The sequence below is a fragment of the Aspergillus flavus genome, chromosome 4, assembly GCF_009017415.1.
Source record: "Aspergillus flavus chromosome 4, complete sequence".
NCBI classification, from domain to species: domain Eukaryota; kingdom Fungi; phylum Ascomycota; class Eurotiomycetes; order Eurotiales; family Aspergillaceae; genus Aspergillus; species Aspergillus flavus.
The window spans coordinates 2284643-2300066 of NC_092405.1; the positions used below are offsets into that span (position 1 = coordinate 2284643).

At 49.1% G+C, this 15424-nt stretch overlaps 3 protein-coding genes across 3 annotated transcripts; 1 reads left to right on the top strand and 2 right to left on the bottom strand.

The window, feature by feature from the left end:
• Positions 1-1710: 1710 nt before the first annotated feature.
• On the bottom strand, positions 1711-3403 carry F9C07_3994 (sporulation associated protein; the record flags this gene model as incomplete). The annotated part of the gene is made up of 2 exons (XM_041291984.1): positions 1711-3173; positions 3232-3403. The coding sequence occupies 2 exons, from the start codon at positions 3401-3403 to the stop codon at positions 1711-1713; spliced, it is 1635 nt and encodes a 544-aa protein (XP_041146260.1).
• A 783-nt stretch (positions 3404-4186) lies between these two features.
• Positions 4187-9654, top strand: ppoD (prostaglandin G/H synthase 2/cyclooxygenase 2, pgh2/cox2). The gene is made up of 13 exons (XM_041291991.2): positions 4187-4585; positions 4642-5234; positions 5285-5449; positions 5505-5613; positions 5665-5754; positions 5804-6146; positions 6205-6899; positions 6952-7102; positions 7159-7635; positions 7698-8190; positions 8253-8483; positions 8536-8812; positions 8862-9654. The coding sequence occupies exons 1-13, from the start codon at positions 4513-4515 to the stop codon at positions 9449-9451; spliced, it is 4287 nt and encodes a 1428-aa protein (XP_041146261.2). The 5' UTR covers positions 4187-4512; the 3' UTR covers positions 9452-9654.
• Positions 9655-11858: 2204 nt separating this feature from the next.
• On the bottom strand, positions 11859-15402 carry F9C07_2283515 (histone transcription regulator HIRA, WD repeat superfamily; the record flags this gene model as incomplete). Its single annotated transcript, XM_071510637.1, has 5 exons — positions 15333-15402; positions 15129-15203; positions 14827-15048; positions 12015-14759; positions 11859-11956 (listed from the first exon to the last, which is right to left on the bottom strand). The coding sequence occupies exons 1-5, from the start codon at positions 15367-15369 to the stop codon at positions 11859-11861; spliced, it is 3177 nt and encodes a 1058-aa protein (XP_071366454.1). The 5' UTR covers positions 15370-15402.
• Between the last annotated feature and the right edge of the window lie 22 nt (positions 15403-15424).

Here is a 15424-nt window from a genome sequence, read left to right on the forward strand (position 1 = left end):
AGTGCAATTATTGAATACACGCCAGGGAGTATCCGCTGTTACCCAGCTTGGAGTTCAGGGCACGGGTGGATATATCGTAAATCCGTCCTCTTGATCTAGTTGAGATGACAATGACGTTATGACTGGGGGCAATTTGAAATCAAAGCCCGACCGAGAGTCAACATTGTGAATATGGTCTCTCTAACTACCGCCAGCCGTGTCTGCGAGACTGGTTGCAGGCCCAGCCATGCATCCAGACCAAAAGAGTCAGTGGGGATGGCATATGGGATCGAACGGAATCACAACTATGAGAGCGATGGATAATCGATGCATAGTAAGAAGGCCCCCACATAGGACCGTAAGTAATAACAACAGCAATACGAGGCAACGCGGCTGGTCCAACAAGTGGAAGGAGGGGAATTACTTGCCGATGTACGGACAACGTACAGAGTATGCGCAGTAGCTTTCGCACAGATCGGGGATCATCACGTATGTCTTAGTAGGGTTACTAGGGTAGGGTTGGATACTACTGTGACTATGTATGTGCCTACTGACAGGGATCGGCGTTTCCGGGAATATGGCGGTCAATTGCATGGACTTGGACGAGACCAATCAACGTCAAACATTTAGCAAGCAATAATTACACCTGGAAACCGAGCACGCAGACTCGGATGTCAGCTCAATTAGGCGTAATGCTAATCTACCGGGGGAAAGAGAACCGACGAGCCATAATCGTCAAGTCGGTCAGCCACCCGGTCCACATGGATTCTATGAGCTATCTAGAGGTGTAATATTTGCACAGCATGCGTTTTCGTGCGTCGTGCTAAGCATAAATGCTCTACTTCCGTCGCGAACACATCATGCATAACCCTCAGTGGAGATGTTTGCTTTGCTAATGCTGAGACAGGTCTTGTAGGTCCACCTCGATCCAAGGATCCCAAGCCAATAATTTACCTGTGGCGTCATTGCTAGTCAGTGTAGATTTCAAGTAATGTATGGAGTAGGTCTTAACCCCGAGGGTGGACGGATATAAGTAAATATTATACGAAGCAAAGGCATGAACGCCGGACAATAAAGTCTTCCAATAGCAATAGGAGACTTGAACTACCACGTTCTAGGTCTGGAAAATAAGGTTCCGAAAGTATAATAATCAACAAACTACCCTAAACTTCTTAGTCGGACGTTCGCTATATTCCTAGGCGCCACCTTCAGCCAGCCTTCAGTGCGACCTTTTCTCATTTAGGAGGTTGCTGAGAGTACTGTGCATCGTTAGCCCCAGATGTTTCAGAGCCTACGATCTACAGTGGGTATTGGTTTTTCGACTGATTCATTTCACTCTTAATCATCTATACATCACAGTGCATGCAGCCCAGAGGCCTTTGAGCAGCTCATAGACGTAGAGATAAAGTGCATGTGAAAGAGAAGGCGACGACCCCTATCAATAGTATCCTTGGTGAACAAGGGAGATAACTACACCGACTACCAATTCGCTGTTTTGCAGTTATGACAGTCGTACTGTAGAAGTGGTCGTCGAAGATAGTGGAAAAGCTTCACTATGTACATCTGAGACGGTTCAATCAACTCCTCGCTTGGACCTCCTTTCCTGGTAAGAACATCGACAGGGTTAATTAGTTACAGGGATCAATTGCTGCTACATGTAAGACAAACACTGATGGACCAACCAACTCAACTACAAAGGAAGACTCATGCAGGTAAACTCCACAATCGATCTCAGCTCTCCACAGCCCCATTCAGACCTTTCCCGTTCACGTCATTTACGCTATTCAGTTCATGCACTCCATTCACACCATTGACCCCCTTCCCTTTATGCACTCCTTTGATCCCCTTCATCGATCCATTCTCATGCACCTTGTGCGCATCATTGCCAGGGCCCTCAGCTACGGAATCCTCGGGAGGTGCTTTTGGGCGCGCCAGGCTTTTCCTGGCCCTCTTCAAAGTCGAAACGACACTTGCGGGGTTGGGCAGATTGGGATTGTCGCCACCCTTCTTGGGGATTGACTCTTTGTCTAGAATCCCCGCTTTGACCATCTCGTTCACACTCGAATGGATCTTGGCTTCGACTGGAATATCCCGCGGGGCTCCCAAGTTGGGTGGAAACCTTCTGGGAACCCACTCTCCTTTCTCCAGTTCTAATCGGGTGAAGATAGGTAGTATCTCTGCCAGGGCTTCATTCAGTATAGTCACAACGCAAAGAAAAAGAAGAAAGGAAAAGAAAGAAAGGAACAGAAGGTGGGGAGTAAAAGGGTGCATACCGAGGATCCACCAGAAGATAACCATCAAGAAAGCCGATGCATGTCCGAACCAGAGACAATCATGTGGCTGATTAGTGTGACGCCTGACTTCCCACGCATTGGTCCCCGGCTCCTCCTTCCCGGGAAACACGCTTTCAGCTCTCAAGACATCTTCGACATTAGTCGTTTGAAATTCCAGCTTACTTTCCGAGCCTTCCAGGTGCAGAACTTCCTGGACCATCCAATTCAATGGTGTATCAGAAAGCAAATGTTTCTGGCCTTTCTGGAGATTGTATCCGCCGCCCACATCGCTGTGGTTCCCCGCAAACCACACTTCCTTGAAGTCGGAATTGAGCCCATTCTTGTCCATCATGTAGAGGGCGGGCTTGAACTTCAGCCGTCTCTCATGGATAGACACTGCGTGTCGAATGTACTTGGCGGCGGGCGTCGCGATGTATCGATATGACGTGCGAAAAAAGGGGATCTCAAACTGACCCACACTATTGACACAGTCGAACAAGCCAAGGAAGTGTATACCCACGCCCAGTCGGCAAAAGGTTCTCTTGAACTTCTTCATGAACTCATTCAGCTCCCGATCCTTTTCGGTCTGAGGAACATTGCCGCGGGATTGTTCATAGTTGCTGAATGTCTCCCAGGCGAAATGAACCATTTCCTCATTTCCTCTGGACAGAAGACCCAATTCATGAACCATCTCCGCGAGGAATCGTGCAGTGTAGGCACCACGGGAGAACCCAAAGATGTAGATATGATCACCTTCAGAATAGTAACGCATGAGAAAACGATAGCCGGCAAGGACATGATCGCTAAACGATGAGCCAACTGCTTGATCAACAGCGCTGATGATCTTGGATTTGATCTTGGGCCAGAATCGAACCAGTCCAGAGCTGGAGGACTGGCCTTTGACGTAGGTCCCGATACCGGCTGGCAATGGTTAGTATACGGTTATCTGGCAACAACTACGCTTGAATCTGCAACATACGTTGGTAATAGTGAAATTGATTTGGAGCGTGTCGATCCAGCATTTGATAAATCTTCATGATATTTGTGTCTGACTCATTTCCTTGGAACTGGTTGCCTGTGCCGTCGAAACACAAGACAATCCGACGTGGGTTGTCCCCAGGAGCATCTGTTTCGCTTGTCGCGTGTGGCATTGTGAGGTACGAGTTCAGGAATACAGAGTATTAAGGGTATGAGGGTAGTATCAAGAACGAGACTCTGTGTTGAATGACCGGAAACCCGGCAGTCCCAGCTTATGAATATCTCTAGGGTCTCGGTGATGTTCTAATTGGGATACAAGTTCATGAGAAACACATGTGATATTCAGCTTCATATTGCTTTTCTCCTTATCCCTTTTTCTTTGTATAGCCGAGAATATTCTCGCCCCAAGCGCCGGACTTCGCCGCGCTGAGCGGTTGCCATGCGTTTGTGTGCATATATTCTGGGTCCCAATGGCTGCGAAGCAATCGCCGATTCTAGGGATAGATTTATTGCTTGACCGCATCCCTGTTGCAGAGATTTCCATGCAGTGCAACATGATGCACATTCATGCGAAGGATCCCATTGGTTAGAAATGATGTAGCCATAGTCCAGATGCTCAGCTCGGGTTTTCCGGTTCAAGAGGGGTTGTTGGAAAGCCCTCCAATACAGGCTAAGTTATGGAATCTGAAATATACATGTGGCTGGCTGGATAGTCAATGTGGTTTGTGAAATATGTGAGTGGATGTGCGGTTAGCTTCCAGCAATAACTCCGCGGGCACTCGTACAGCAGACTTACAAGGGCATCGGATGCAAGCCCCTGGTAGAAAGAAGCAATTCACAACGCCCAAAAAAGCAAGAGCCAATGTGACGTGTGATGCCGGAGATTCTCGGCTCTCCCTCGTTAGGTATCCACTCTCATTAAAGTATGTCCTTGAGCTGATGAGCAAGGGAAGAGAATTGACTTGGCAGTCTGCCTCGGAGCAAGAGTGCAAGTGGCACTGTGGCAAAGTGATCCAGCTTCCTCGTATCGATCTATGCGCAACTGTCATATCTGGTAATCCGAGTTCACGACAGGACTAGACCTTGTCGAGAAATATCCGAACAAAAAGTGGATCTATCAACGAGGAAGAATGGTATATAACCTGGGGGACTTGACGACCTTCTCCCATTTTCCCCAGAAACTCAAGATTTGTTCTCATTGCAGAGACTCTTTTACACTTCTTGGTTGTTAAACTCTGTTGCTTAGCGGTAGTGACATTGCCCTGAAGGCAGGAGAACCATCATGGGGTGGTTGAGCACTACGACTAAGTCGTCCTGGAATCCCTTCAGTACGGGTTCCTCGGGCTCATCTCTAGGTATGTCTCCTCAATACTATGTATACAATTGGAAACCACTGCTGATACTAGAAAAGTCAAAAATATATTGCCTGGGCCTTCAGACAGCGGTGGCTCTTTGGCATCGCTGGCCTTCGGTTCTAAGGACCAAAAATGGTTCCAAAGCGTCCTGAGTAAATTCGGTTTCAACGGTGTTCTCGCGACTGTACTTAGCTTCTTTCTCTATGCTCTCTACCTCAAGTTCGTCAACCATGATGAGAAAGGCTTGCAAACTTTGATCAAAGAAAAGGCATCCCAGTATCTCGGCAAGATCCCAGGCCTCAACAAGCTCTCCTTCCTGAAAGGACATCTGCCTTTGGGTAAATTTTCAAAGTCACTGATTCCGAAGGCAACGAAAGGTGCGCTCGGAAGTATTGCTGGAAGTAGTGGTGGTATACTGTCAAAACTCAATCCCTTCAACTGGAAAATCTTCAACAAGCGGAAGATTGCTGAGGAAGAGGATGATATGAGGTATCAAGCAGGTGAACCCTACGGAGACCCGGAAGTTCTGGCTCCCACCCTGCGCGACGATCTTAAAGCTGTCGGGCTCAAGGCTGGTGTCCAAGATCTGAAAGTGCTTCTGGATGTCGTCAAGAATAAGGGCAAACCCATTGATGATCGAGATTTGACGGTAAGTCGCACGAGAATCTAAGGATATAGCGCTTGCTAACAGGACCTTAGATGGAGAAACTCATCGCTATTGTCTCGTCCCTGCCTCGAAACTCCAAAGCGAGGGAGAAGTTGACTGGCGTTCTCATTGATACGCTCTGGCAGAGTTTACCTCATCCACCCATGACCTATCTCGGTAACAAATATCAATATCGGACACCTGATGGAAGCTACAACGTGAGTTATAATGAGCAATATGATCGTTATTGAGGTTGACTAATCGATATATTAGAACCCTCTTCAACCAGACTTAGGAAAAGCGGGCAGCCCTTATGCGAGAAACGTTCCCAAATTGAAGCACATGCATGGTGTTCCTCCCGATCCAGGTCTTCTTTTTGACTGTAGGTGTTAAACTGCATTCTTCCCATTGAAGAAACTACTAACTCATCTAGTGCTCATGGCTCGAAGCGATGAAACTTTCAAAGAAAACCCAGCTGGTCTGTCATCCGTGCTTTTCTATCACGCAACGATTATCATTCATGGTAAGATAGACCCGCATAAAACCTTGAACAGTCTGCTTATGTGAGTTAGATATCTTCCGGAGCAACCGATTTGATCCTAACATCAGTGACACGTCTTCTTACCTTGACCTCGCCCCTCTGTATGGATCCAGCCTGGAGGATCAGATGAAGGTTCGAACCAAGGTCCGCGGTTTACTCAAGCCAGACACCTTCAGTGAGAAGAGACTCATTGGAATGCCCCCCGGCGTTAATGCAATTCTCGTGATGTATAACCGTTTCCACAACTATGTAGCCGACAACCTCCTTAAGATCAATGAGGGAGGACGGTTTTCGCTGCCCGCAACCAAATCCGAGGAGGACAAGAAGGCTGCACTGGCCAAACAGGATGAAGATCTATTTCAGACTGCTCGACTGTGAGGACCAAAAACTGACTATTGATTTTATATGTTTGCTAATCAGCAAATTGTCTAGGGTTACCAATGGTCTCTACGTTAATATCTCATTGCACGACTATATCCGAGGCCTGGCCAACCTTCATCATTCATCGAGTGACTGGACTCTTGATCCTCGAGTCAAGATCAACAAGATCTTTGACTCGGAGGGTGTTCCCCGAGGAATCGGTAACCAGGTGTCTGTCGAATTCAATCTCTTGTACCGCTTCCACTCTATTATCTCCCGTCGCGATGAGAAATGGATGAACGAGTTCTTCGCAGATATTTTCGGTCAAGACAAGAAGGTTGACCAGCTCACTCCACAGGAATTCATCCAGGGTCTTTATCGCTTCGAACAGAGCATTCCCGAGGATCCCAGTGAGCGTGAATTTGGCGGACTCAAGCGTGGTGAAAATGGCAAATTCAGTGACGCCGACTTAGTACAGCTGATGAAGGATAGCATGGAGGACCCTGCAGGCTGCTTCGGTGCCAGGATGGTTCCAAAGGCGCTCCGTGTTATTGAGATTCTGGGTATCATTCAGGCAAGGAAGTGGCAGCTAGCCTCTTTGAATGAGACGCGCGACTTCTTCAAACTCAAGCGCCACGAGACTTTCGAGGATGTTAACTCGAATCATGAGATTGCTGATCTTCTGCGCAAGCTCTATGATGATCCTGACATGGTTGAAATGTATCCTGGGCTGTTCCTCGAGGATATCAAGCCACGCATGGATCCTGGTATACTTACCTCCCTTACTTTCTGAAAATCTTTTGCTTACGAGTAGGGTAGGTCATGGTGGATGCACCCCTTACACCGTTGGAAGAGCAGTGTTCAGTGACGCCGTTACGCTTGTTCGATCAGATCGGTTCCTTACTATTGACTACACGGCTTCGAACCTCACCTGCTGGGGTTATAACGAAGTTCAACAGGACTATGACATGTAAGATCAATTATTTCCTTCCTTTTATAGATGATGGCTAACAAGAATTTATCTAGTCTGGGTGGCTCGATGTTCCACAAATTGTTCCAGCGCGCTCTTCCCAACTGGTTCCCGTATAACTCATTGCATATCACCCAGCCTATGTACACCAGGAAGATGAACGAGCAGATCGCCCGGGAAATTGGAACTATCGACGAGTATACCCTTGATGACCCTTCGCCGCCTCCAAAGACCGTTATCGTGACCAAGCACTCCACCATCACCAAGCTCTCGAAGGACCAGGCCAACTTCCGTGTTATCTGGGCTAAGTATCTGAATGAGATGATTCCGGGTAGAGACTTCAGTGACTACATGTTGCTAGGCGACAAGCCGGCCAACACTGCTCAGAAGACTCTCGTCAAGGAGATCCTCTACAGTCCCGCCGAGTTCGTGCAATTGTTGTCGGAGACAGCGGTGTCCGTGGCCAAAGAGCAACTTGCCACTGAGACATTGAACTTGACATCGGAGTTGCACCAGGTTGACATCGTTCGGGAGTAAGTTATTTTTTTTTCTTAAAAAACACTATTATTCTGAATTCACACTAACTTCTCTCTAGCGTTGCCATCCCTATGGTGACTAGGATTTTGGCCGATCTTTTCTGTCTGGACCTCAAGACCCCCGAGAACCCGAACGGAACTTACAACGTCGCAGAGCTATACAAGTATATCATTGACGTGCGTATCTTTGGTTTCAACAATGATGATCCAGGATTGGCTCTACAACGCAGAAAATGGGCTCGTGAGGGTGCAGAATCTCTTACCAAGACCACGTTGAAGGTCGTATCCAACTTGCCCGCTTCGGAGAAATCTGGAAAGGGAATCGTTAAGGGGGCCGTTTCTACAGCCAAGAGCATCGCCTCCAAAATTCCTCTGGTCGGCAAGCTGGTTGGAGACGGCAAAGGCGTTGAAGGGCAGTCGACAAGTGGCTCGTTGCGCTGGTATGGATACAATGTGGCTAAAGAATTAATTGCTTCAGGAAAGACTCCCGCAGAGGTTGCAGATATCAGCTGGATGAACGCTGTCGGTGGTGTTGGTGCAACTATTGGAGTGGTTCGTACACCTGGTCTACGGAAAGTAGTGTCTGCCCGAGTCTCAGCTGACATGAGATCTAGTTTACCGATGTCCTCAACTATTTCCTCCAGGATGAGAACTCCCACCACTGGGAAGAGATTCAAAAGCTTGCTGCTAGCTCGGACTTGGAATCATCAAACAAGTCTCTCCGGCAGTACGTCCTCGAAGCTCAACGCTTGACCAGCACCCAACGAAGCATCCGTCTCTGTGCGGGCAAGGCTGTGATTGATGGACAGAGCTTCGAACCTGGCAACTTGGTGATCTGCCTATTGGTATGTTAGATCTTAAGAGTTTCATGAAATCAAAACTAATTCTATACACTAGGGTGCGGCGTGCAAGGATCCCGATGCTGTCCCCGACCCAGAAGCATTCAAGCTTGATCGACCATCGAGCGCGTATATCCACTTCAACGTTGGACCACACGAGTGTCTCGGACGAGAAATCGCCCTGTCGTGCATCACTTCCCTGGTCCGTGTCTGTGCTGGCCTGAAGAACCTCCGAGCAGCCCCCGGTCAAATGGGCGTCCTGAAGAGTATCACCACCGGTACTGAAAAGCACTTCCTCAACGACAGCTGGTCTACCCTTACCGTCGACCCAACCAGTAAGTCCCCTGACTCTATAATTCATAACATATACTAATTACCCATCAGCCTGGAAAATCCACTTCGAAGGCCAGGGCCAGGGCATTCACCATCCCCCTAAGATCCCAGTCACCGCAGGCCGAGACCTCAATGCCCTATCCAACGCCTTGAAGAAACAACACCAGGACAAGTTACAAGAAACTGTCTCAAAAGTAGCCAACGGCGTCACAGCCCCACTGACCAAACTCATCCCATCCAATGGTCCCAGCAACGGCGCCTCCACCCCAGGCCACCTCCCGCTCCCCATCAACCCCTTCCAGAATGGCAACGGTAACAGCAACGGCGTCGCAAACGGCAATACCCACCCAAGCCTCCTCCACCAAGCTGTCTCCTCAGCCGCTGCGATCCCACAGCACGCCCTGGGCACAGTCCACGATGTCGCCCACAACACCGTCGGCCATTTGCCTGGTGGCCAGCAGGTCACAGACTTCACTCACGGCCTGGTCCACCCCTTCGCTGGAGCTGTGTCTCCGGGTCAAACTCAAACTCCGCCTCAGGGTCAGACTCAACCCCACCAGGGGAACTGGTTCTTTCTCCCCCATGGCATGGAAAATGCTGCCAAGCAGGTTCCGGGACATCCTTTTGGTCAGACAGCATAGAGTGGTCCGGATGTATTTTGTTGGACTTGAGATGTATGAGAAGTGGAGGGGGTGGTGGTCGTGGAATCGGTGGGGTTGATAGTATTTTGCTTTGAATTTGTTAGGTAAGATAGTAGTAGCAAAATCCATGTTCTTATTGCTTTTATTTGTGTGCCGTGAGAAGAGTGTCTCATAAAACACCTGAGCTTAATAGATCGGGACTACAGATGACACCTGGAAGAACGTAGGGGTCTGTTCTGAAAATCCAATAATTTGCTATAAATGCTAATAAGCCACAACTTGATTCTACCATTATATACCGTCCAAGATCAGATGACTAGTACAATAAATAGTTCAAATAAAAACCACTCTGGACCTTTGACAGTAGGTATAAGAGACCATGATCCTGTATATAGCTCTGTTACTAACCTCTGAATCAGACACAACTACGCATACCGAAACCACAAGGATCCCAATACCTTCTAGACATTAAGTAAAGAGATTTCCATAGTAGAGCTCTTCTGACTAGCACATACATATGAATCTACATACCACCAACTCACGGTAAGTAATTACAGCTAGTAGTCTGCACCACCGGTTTCAAGTTCCCCATATTCACAGTCCTTACTTGATATAAGAAGATGGAAAAGAGAAAGAAAGAGAGAAAAGACAAGACAAGACACTCAACTCCAAGAACCAATACTCTACTCATCCTCTTCACAACCCAAACCAAAGATACCCCGAACTATGTACAGTACATACATCACCTCAACCCAAATAACACTCAAACCAACCCTTTCTACCAAAAAGTCCCAATCTACCAAGCCCATACCCAGAATGAACATCCCCAAGTCCAATTCCACAACCCCACCACCAAAAGCACACGCACATACTCACTAATACCTGCACATGCAGCTCTCAGCTCGACCCACCAGCCCACCAACCAACCAACCAATCAGAACACCAGCGTTAGGGCTACGAGAGCACCCTGCATAAGACAAACCAATCAGACCCGTCCTTTGCTCACTACATCCATGATCCATTTCTTTGCTTCTTACTGATCGGGGTTATTACAAGGTGGTATTTATATTTGCTTTTGATAGTATCAGGGATGTATTGGTCGGTTATGTCTACAGTGTTCTCTGCACTATGTAGGCATGTGGATATGCTGGGTTACTTACTTGATCCTTGATCCTGGGTGTGCATGTTTCATGCAGGTATTACATAGGAGGAGGGGGTTAGGTTAGTCTTGCTTTTGCTACCTCCTGATTCCTTCTCTTGGTTTGGGCTGGTGGATTGTCAAACATGACGCGTTGCGTACGTCTGTACTGTATAGTTGGTGCTCTGGTGTCGTATTCATGATGATCTACGTTGACGGTGAGGGATATACCTAGATAGATTGTAGAAAGAGGGGTGCCAAAGAAAGAAAAAGAAAACATACTAACAGCACGGCATGTGAAGTCGGAATTAAGATGAACTGGAACACAGAGTGGTGAGAATGAAGGTATGAAAAGGTCCCCGAATCCTGCCTACAACTCTCAAGACTAGACTAGGACAACAATCCTTTTCTCTTCTCTTCTCTACTCTTCTCAAGTTATATCATACAAGACCAAGTATCAAAGACAAGTCAAAATGGCAGCAACAGCAGCAATGACTCTCCCACCAACCGAAATCCTCCATCTAGATAACCGAACTCGGATATCGCTGGATTCTCTCCGCTGCTGAACGAACTCAGATTGCGTCTTTGTTGAGGACTGGTGGCATGTTTTCCTCTTTCCCTTTCTTCATTTTCTCAACCCAGTTCTTCTATGTAAGGTTGAGGGTACGGGAGAGAAATAACTAAAAAACACAGCTGATGCCATCACCCTCCGCGGAAATATCATGGCCCAGGAACGTCGTGTCTGCGCCCACTGCGGCAAGTACTCTGGTCTCGATGATCTGGTTCATAATGCCTTGGCACTGGGTATCCACAGCGACGACTTCATGCTTGATGTCTTGTAGCATGGATCGAAGAATCCCTGTCCGCCTCATAACCTGCTCTGCTCGAATTGCGGGGAGCAGCATGATGGCACTTTTTGGTGGATCCCTGGCACCGACTGGTAATGAGCCTGGGTAATGTTTGATTGATGCTGCTGCTGTTTGTTGGTTTTTCTGGAGTATTTAGTTATGCAATGTGAATGCGTTATTTAAAAAGGCTTCCACTGTAGAGGTTCGCTATCCTTATTTCAGTAATTTGAAGCATGATAGAGAGTTGCAGACCCAATGATATACTATAGCACATGCTAAAGACGCAGGAATCGTTATTCCATTTTATTAGACAAATCGAAAGTCAAGCTTCTCCACGGAGAAGTAAGCCACCCAGTCCCGTAGTATAACCCTCATGAAGAAACGCCAAAAACACCAGAGACAAGGCTTCATGTCTGTATGCTCATGTTTCCATGGCATCGCCCACATCCGACTCGCCATCTACAACTCCCAGTAGCTTGGCATATGGTACCGTTACCCGCTGGAGGTCTCGGTGTTTGCCTAGACAATGTTCGCATTAGTATGAGTCCACGAATACATAGGGAGGATAAAAGCTTACCCAGTGCCAGAATGACCTCCTTCAATAACACCTCTCGCGGCCAGCCACAGAGGGTCTCTGAACTTTCTCGCCAGTTCCGGTCTTCTTGTTCGTTTTCCTGTAGGCGCTGGGCAGTTCCGGCCTCGTCTTCCTCAAACAACCCACCAATTAAGCCCTTTAGCAATTCTTCGACCTTCATCTTGAGACCTTCTGCTCCAATACGTTTAGCATACATCGAGAGGTACAGCCGAAACTCCTCCTTGGCTCCGAGGGACAATGCCGCCGCAAGTCTGTTTTCCAGATGGGCAATAGATACGCTCGATTCGAAACTCTCGTAGCCTTCGCGGGAGAGAAGAACCTTGATCAACCGTTGGAGGAAGTATGCTCGTCCGCGGAGTAGCGTCTCGCTGGTCGTGTTGCGTTCCAAGAATGGGATAATTCCAGCTGATACAGCAGCCTTTGCGTCCTTGTCTTTTTGCGCATCAGCGGTCTGGAGGTTGCCCACCGGCGCTTCGGTAGTGTTCCAGTACTGACTGCCGACAGCCCACCAAGGCTCTGAAATCCGCTGCCATGTAAACATGGAAGGCGAATAGGAGTAACCCTCTCCATTCGACATGGCGACCACTATTCGGCCTTCGGAATTGATCCGTGCGTTAGTGATTGCCGGCGCGGCTGACGGGTGTGCGCCCAGTGTGTGGATTGCCGCATCCAGTGCGGGCTGAAGGGAAACAGGCGGATGAGGCGAGGAGAGATGTTTGACATTCCAAACATAGCACATCCCAACGGCTGATATACAGAGGATCCATGGCCCATTGCATTCTAAGATCACCGGCTGCGCCTCAAGCACGAGCGCACTGACAAGACGACGACCAGCTGGGGTCCAGATGTAAACTGATCCGTCTTCACAGGCCGCAGCCCACATGCTCTGGTTGCCCGTCACGAGTAGGACCGTTCGTGGAAGGAAATCCTGCCACAGGGGCTGTTCACCCCGGAAGAGTGTGAGCCGCACCGGCTCCCGGTCTACTGCGCGGCCGGTCAAGCTAGCGGCTGACGGGTTGCGAGCTTCAAAGACAACATCAACGCGGGATTTGCTGGACTCTCCCGACGCACTTGGTGGTTCAGTCGGCTTCCCATTAGGATCAATGGCTCGGAGTATCTGGTTTCGGACCTTGGGTACGGCTAGTCGTACCTGGCTCATGGCCATACAAGGATTCGTCACCGCAGGTCGAATAAACTCTGGTGTCGGTTGTTGACCGGTGGGAGCGGGTTGCGGTCGTGCAGGGAGAAGGCCATCTGGGGTGTTCGTAAGAAGAGGGGTAGCACCATTCTGACTTGCCAATGCGACACGCTTTTCTACATGCCCATCATCGTCTTCCTCCAGCTGCGCGAGCTTGCGCTTATTCCCAAAGAGCAGAGTGGCAAGGCCCCCCTTCGGTAAACCGTCGAAGGGCTTAGAGAGATCGACAATAGACTGGGGTGTATCGGCCTTCACCTGGTTGCTAACCGAGGCCATCAAGCGGGCCTGAGGCAGGGAGGACTCAGCTGCACCTGCACCGGACACCAAAAGCGGGGCAATACGCTTCTTGCCGTCCTTGGTGTATGTAGGACGTTGCTTCAGTCTTTCAAGTTTTGCTTGATACGGGTCAGGCTTCTCCGGCTCTGGGGCCGATGGCGTTGCGGTCCCGTTGGGCTGGCTCTTCTGTGCATCTGGGGCCGGAGACGATGGCCGTGCTGGGGTTGGGGCATTAGAAGGTAGAGGTGCGGGCTTTTCGTTGGTTATATTATCGGCCTGGTCATCGCCCATCAGGGCACCCATTCGCCCTTCGACACCCTTGATCTCACCAGCCTTGCTCTTCTCCTCAAGCAGCAATCCATCTGGAGTCTCTGTGATGCCGGCGCCCTTTCTGTTGGTCCCAAATTTGGTAAGCGACTTCTCATTCTCCTCCATAGCCGTTGCGTATCCCAAATCACCGTCCTCGAACCGGACTGCGAGTATCGTGCCATCCAGTGCCGTTGCGTAAAGACATTTTCCGTCGGGACTCCAAGCCAGATCAGATAGAGATTTGGCGGCAAGCTCCTGAGCAACCACAATCGGCCTGGGGTTACTGGTGATCCAGATGCTTAGGGATTTATCTCCTCCCGCACAAGCAATGACGGTCACTAGGTTTTGTGCGCCATGTTGATTATCCATCGCTTGTTTGTCGACCGGCTGACTGGCGTACAGTCGGGGGGAAAAGGCACACACTTCCACAGGAGCTTCATGTCCGATCAGGTTTATGTCCCCATCCCAGGACCCACGGTTGATTATCGCGACGGAACTGACCGGTCCATTGACGGCATTTGCAGCGGCGATGTGCATACCATCGGGCGACCATGAACATCGACGGAAATAAGCAGTGAGAGGGGAGTTGGCGAAAGGCGCGGAGATGGTCTGTTCAAGGACGAAATTGTTCATCTGGTCATGAGCGGTCGAGTTCGGGGCAGGAGAGGTAAAACGAAAGATTCGGACAGTGCGATCATCGCTGGCCGTAGCAAAATACTTGTTAGCTGGATCGAAAGTTATCCCTTTGACATGAGACTGATGTATGGAAATCGTCTTCAGCTTCTCAAATGTATGCCCTGACCACACTACCACCTTAGAATCCAATCCGACAGACACCAGGATAGAAGAGTCGTAGGACCAGCCCAAGTCTTGAACGTCATTATCGTGGCCTATCAGTCGCCGGACCGTGCGCCAGTTTTCCACAGGAGGTGCCTCGTTCGACCCTATGTGCAACGTATCAGCCGCCGCTTCCAACCCGAACGAGCCTCGAGACTCGAAATTAGCACCCACCAAATGTTGTAGCATGCGACGGAGGATTCGTATCCAGCGTGTAAATACAAACAATCTTATCATCCGCCCCTGATGCGAGGTACTTCCCGTTTGGCGAAAACCGAACTGTATGAATCGTACCGGAGTGGTTGCTCATCGACGCCAGCTGCTTCGGCTTGCTGGCAACCGCAGGGTCATTGGTATTGCAGATAGCTTCCGTGGACCATATCCGAACGTATCCATCTATTTGATTCGGAAGAGTCAATACCAGTTCAATCCATCGGTCTGCGGCGGAGGGGTATCGTAGGGCACGGAGAACCAACCTCCAGCAGCTGTAACTAAACGACTTCCATCGGGCGACACATCGCAACTATAAACCTCGAAATCCTTCCTCTCACCTGTAAGGCAACGGGGAAACCATGTTAGCTATTTCGACCCGGTGATGTATAGTTGTATACCATCTGTCTCGAAAGAGAGCACGGTGGTGAATAAAATGTCGAAAACAATGTAGACAGAATGGTGAATACCTCCGTGCGTCAGCCAAACAGGTTTTATGATATGCATCGCAACAACTGTGCTGCTTTCTTTTTATCCTGGACGAATCCCTTGTGCGCAGGAT

Bases quoted from the DNA above. Each gene is read 5' to 3' on its own strand.
- ppoD (XM_041291991.2), top strand. From the start codon at position 4,513: ATGGGGTGGTTGAGCACTACGACTAAGTCGTCCTGGAATCCCTTCAGT. The intron at 8,191-8,252 runs GTTCGTACACCT...CATGAGATCTAG, and splicing joins TTGGTGCAACTATTGGAGTG to TTTACCGATGTCCTCAACTA. The intron at 8,484-8,535 runs GTATGTTAGATC...TCTATACACTAG, and splicing joins ACTTGGTGATCTGCCTATTG to GGTGCGGCGTGCAAGGATCC.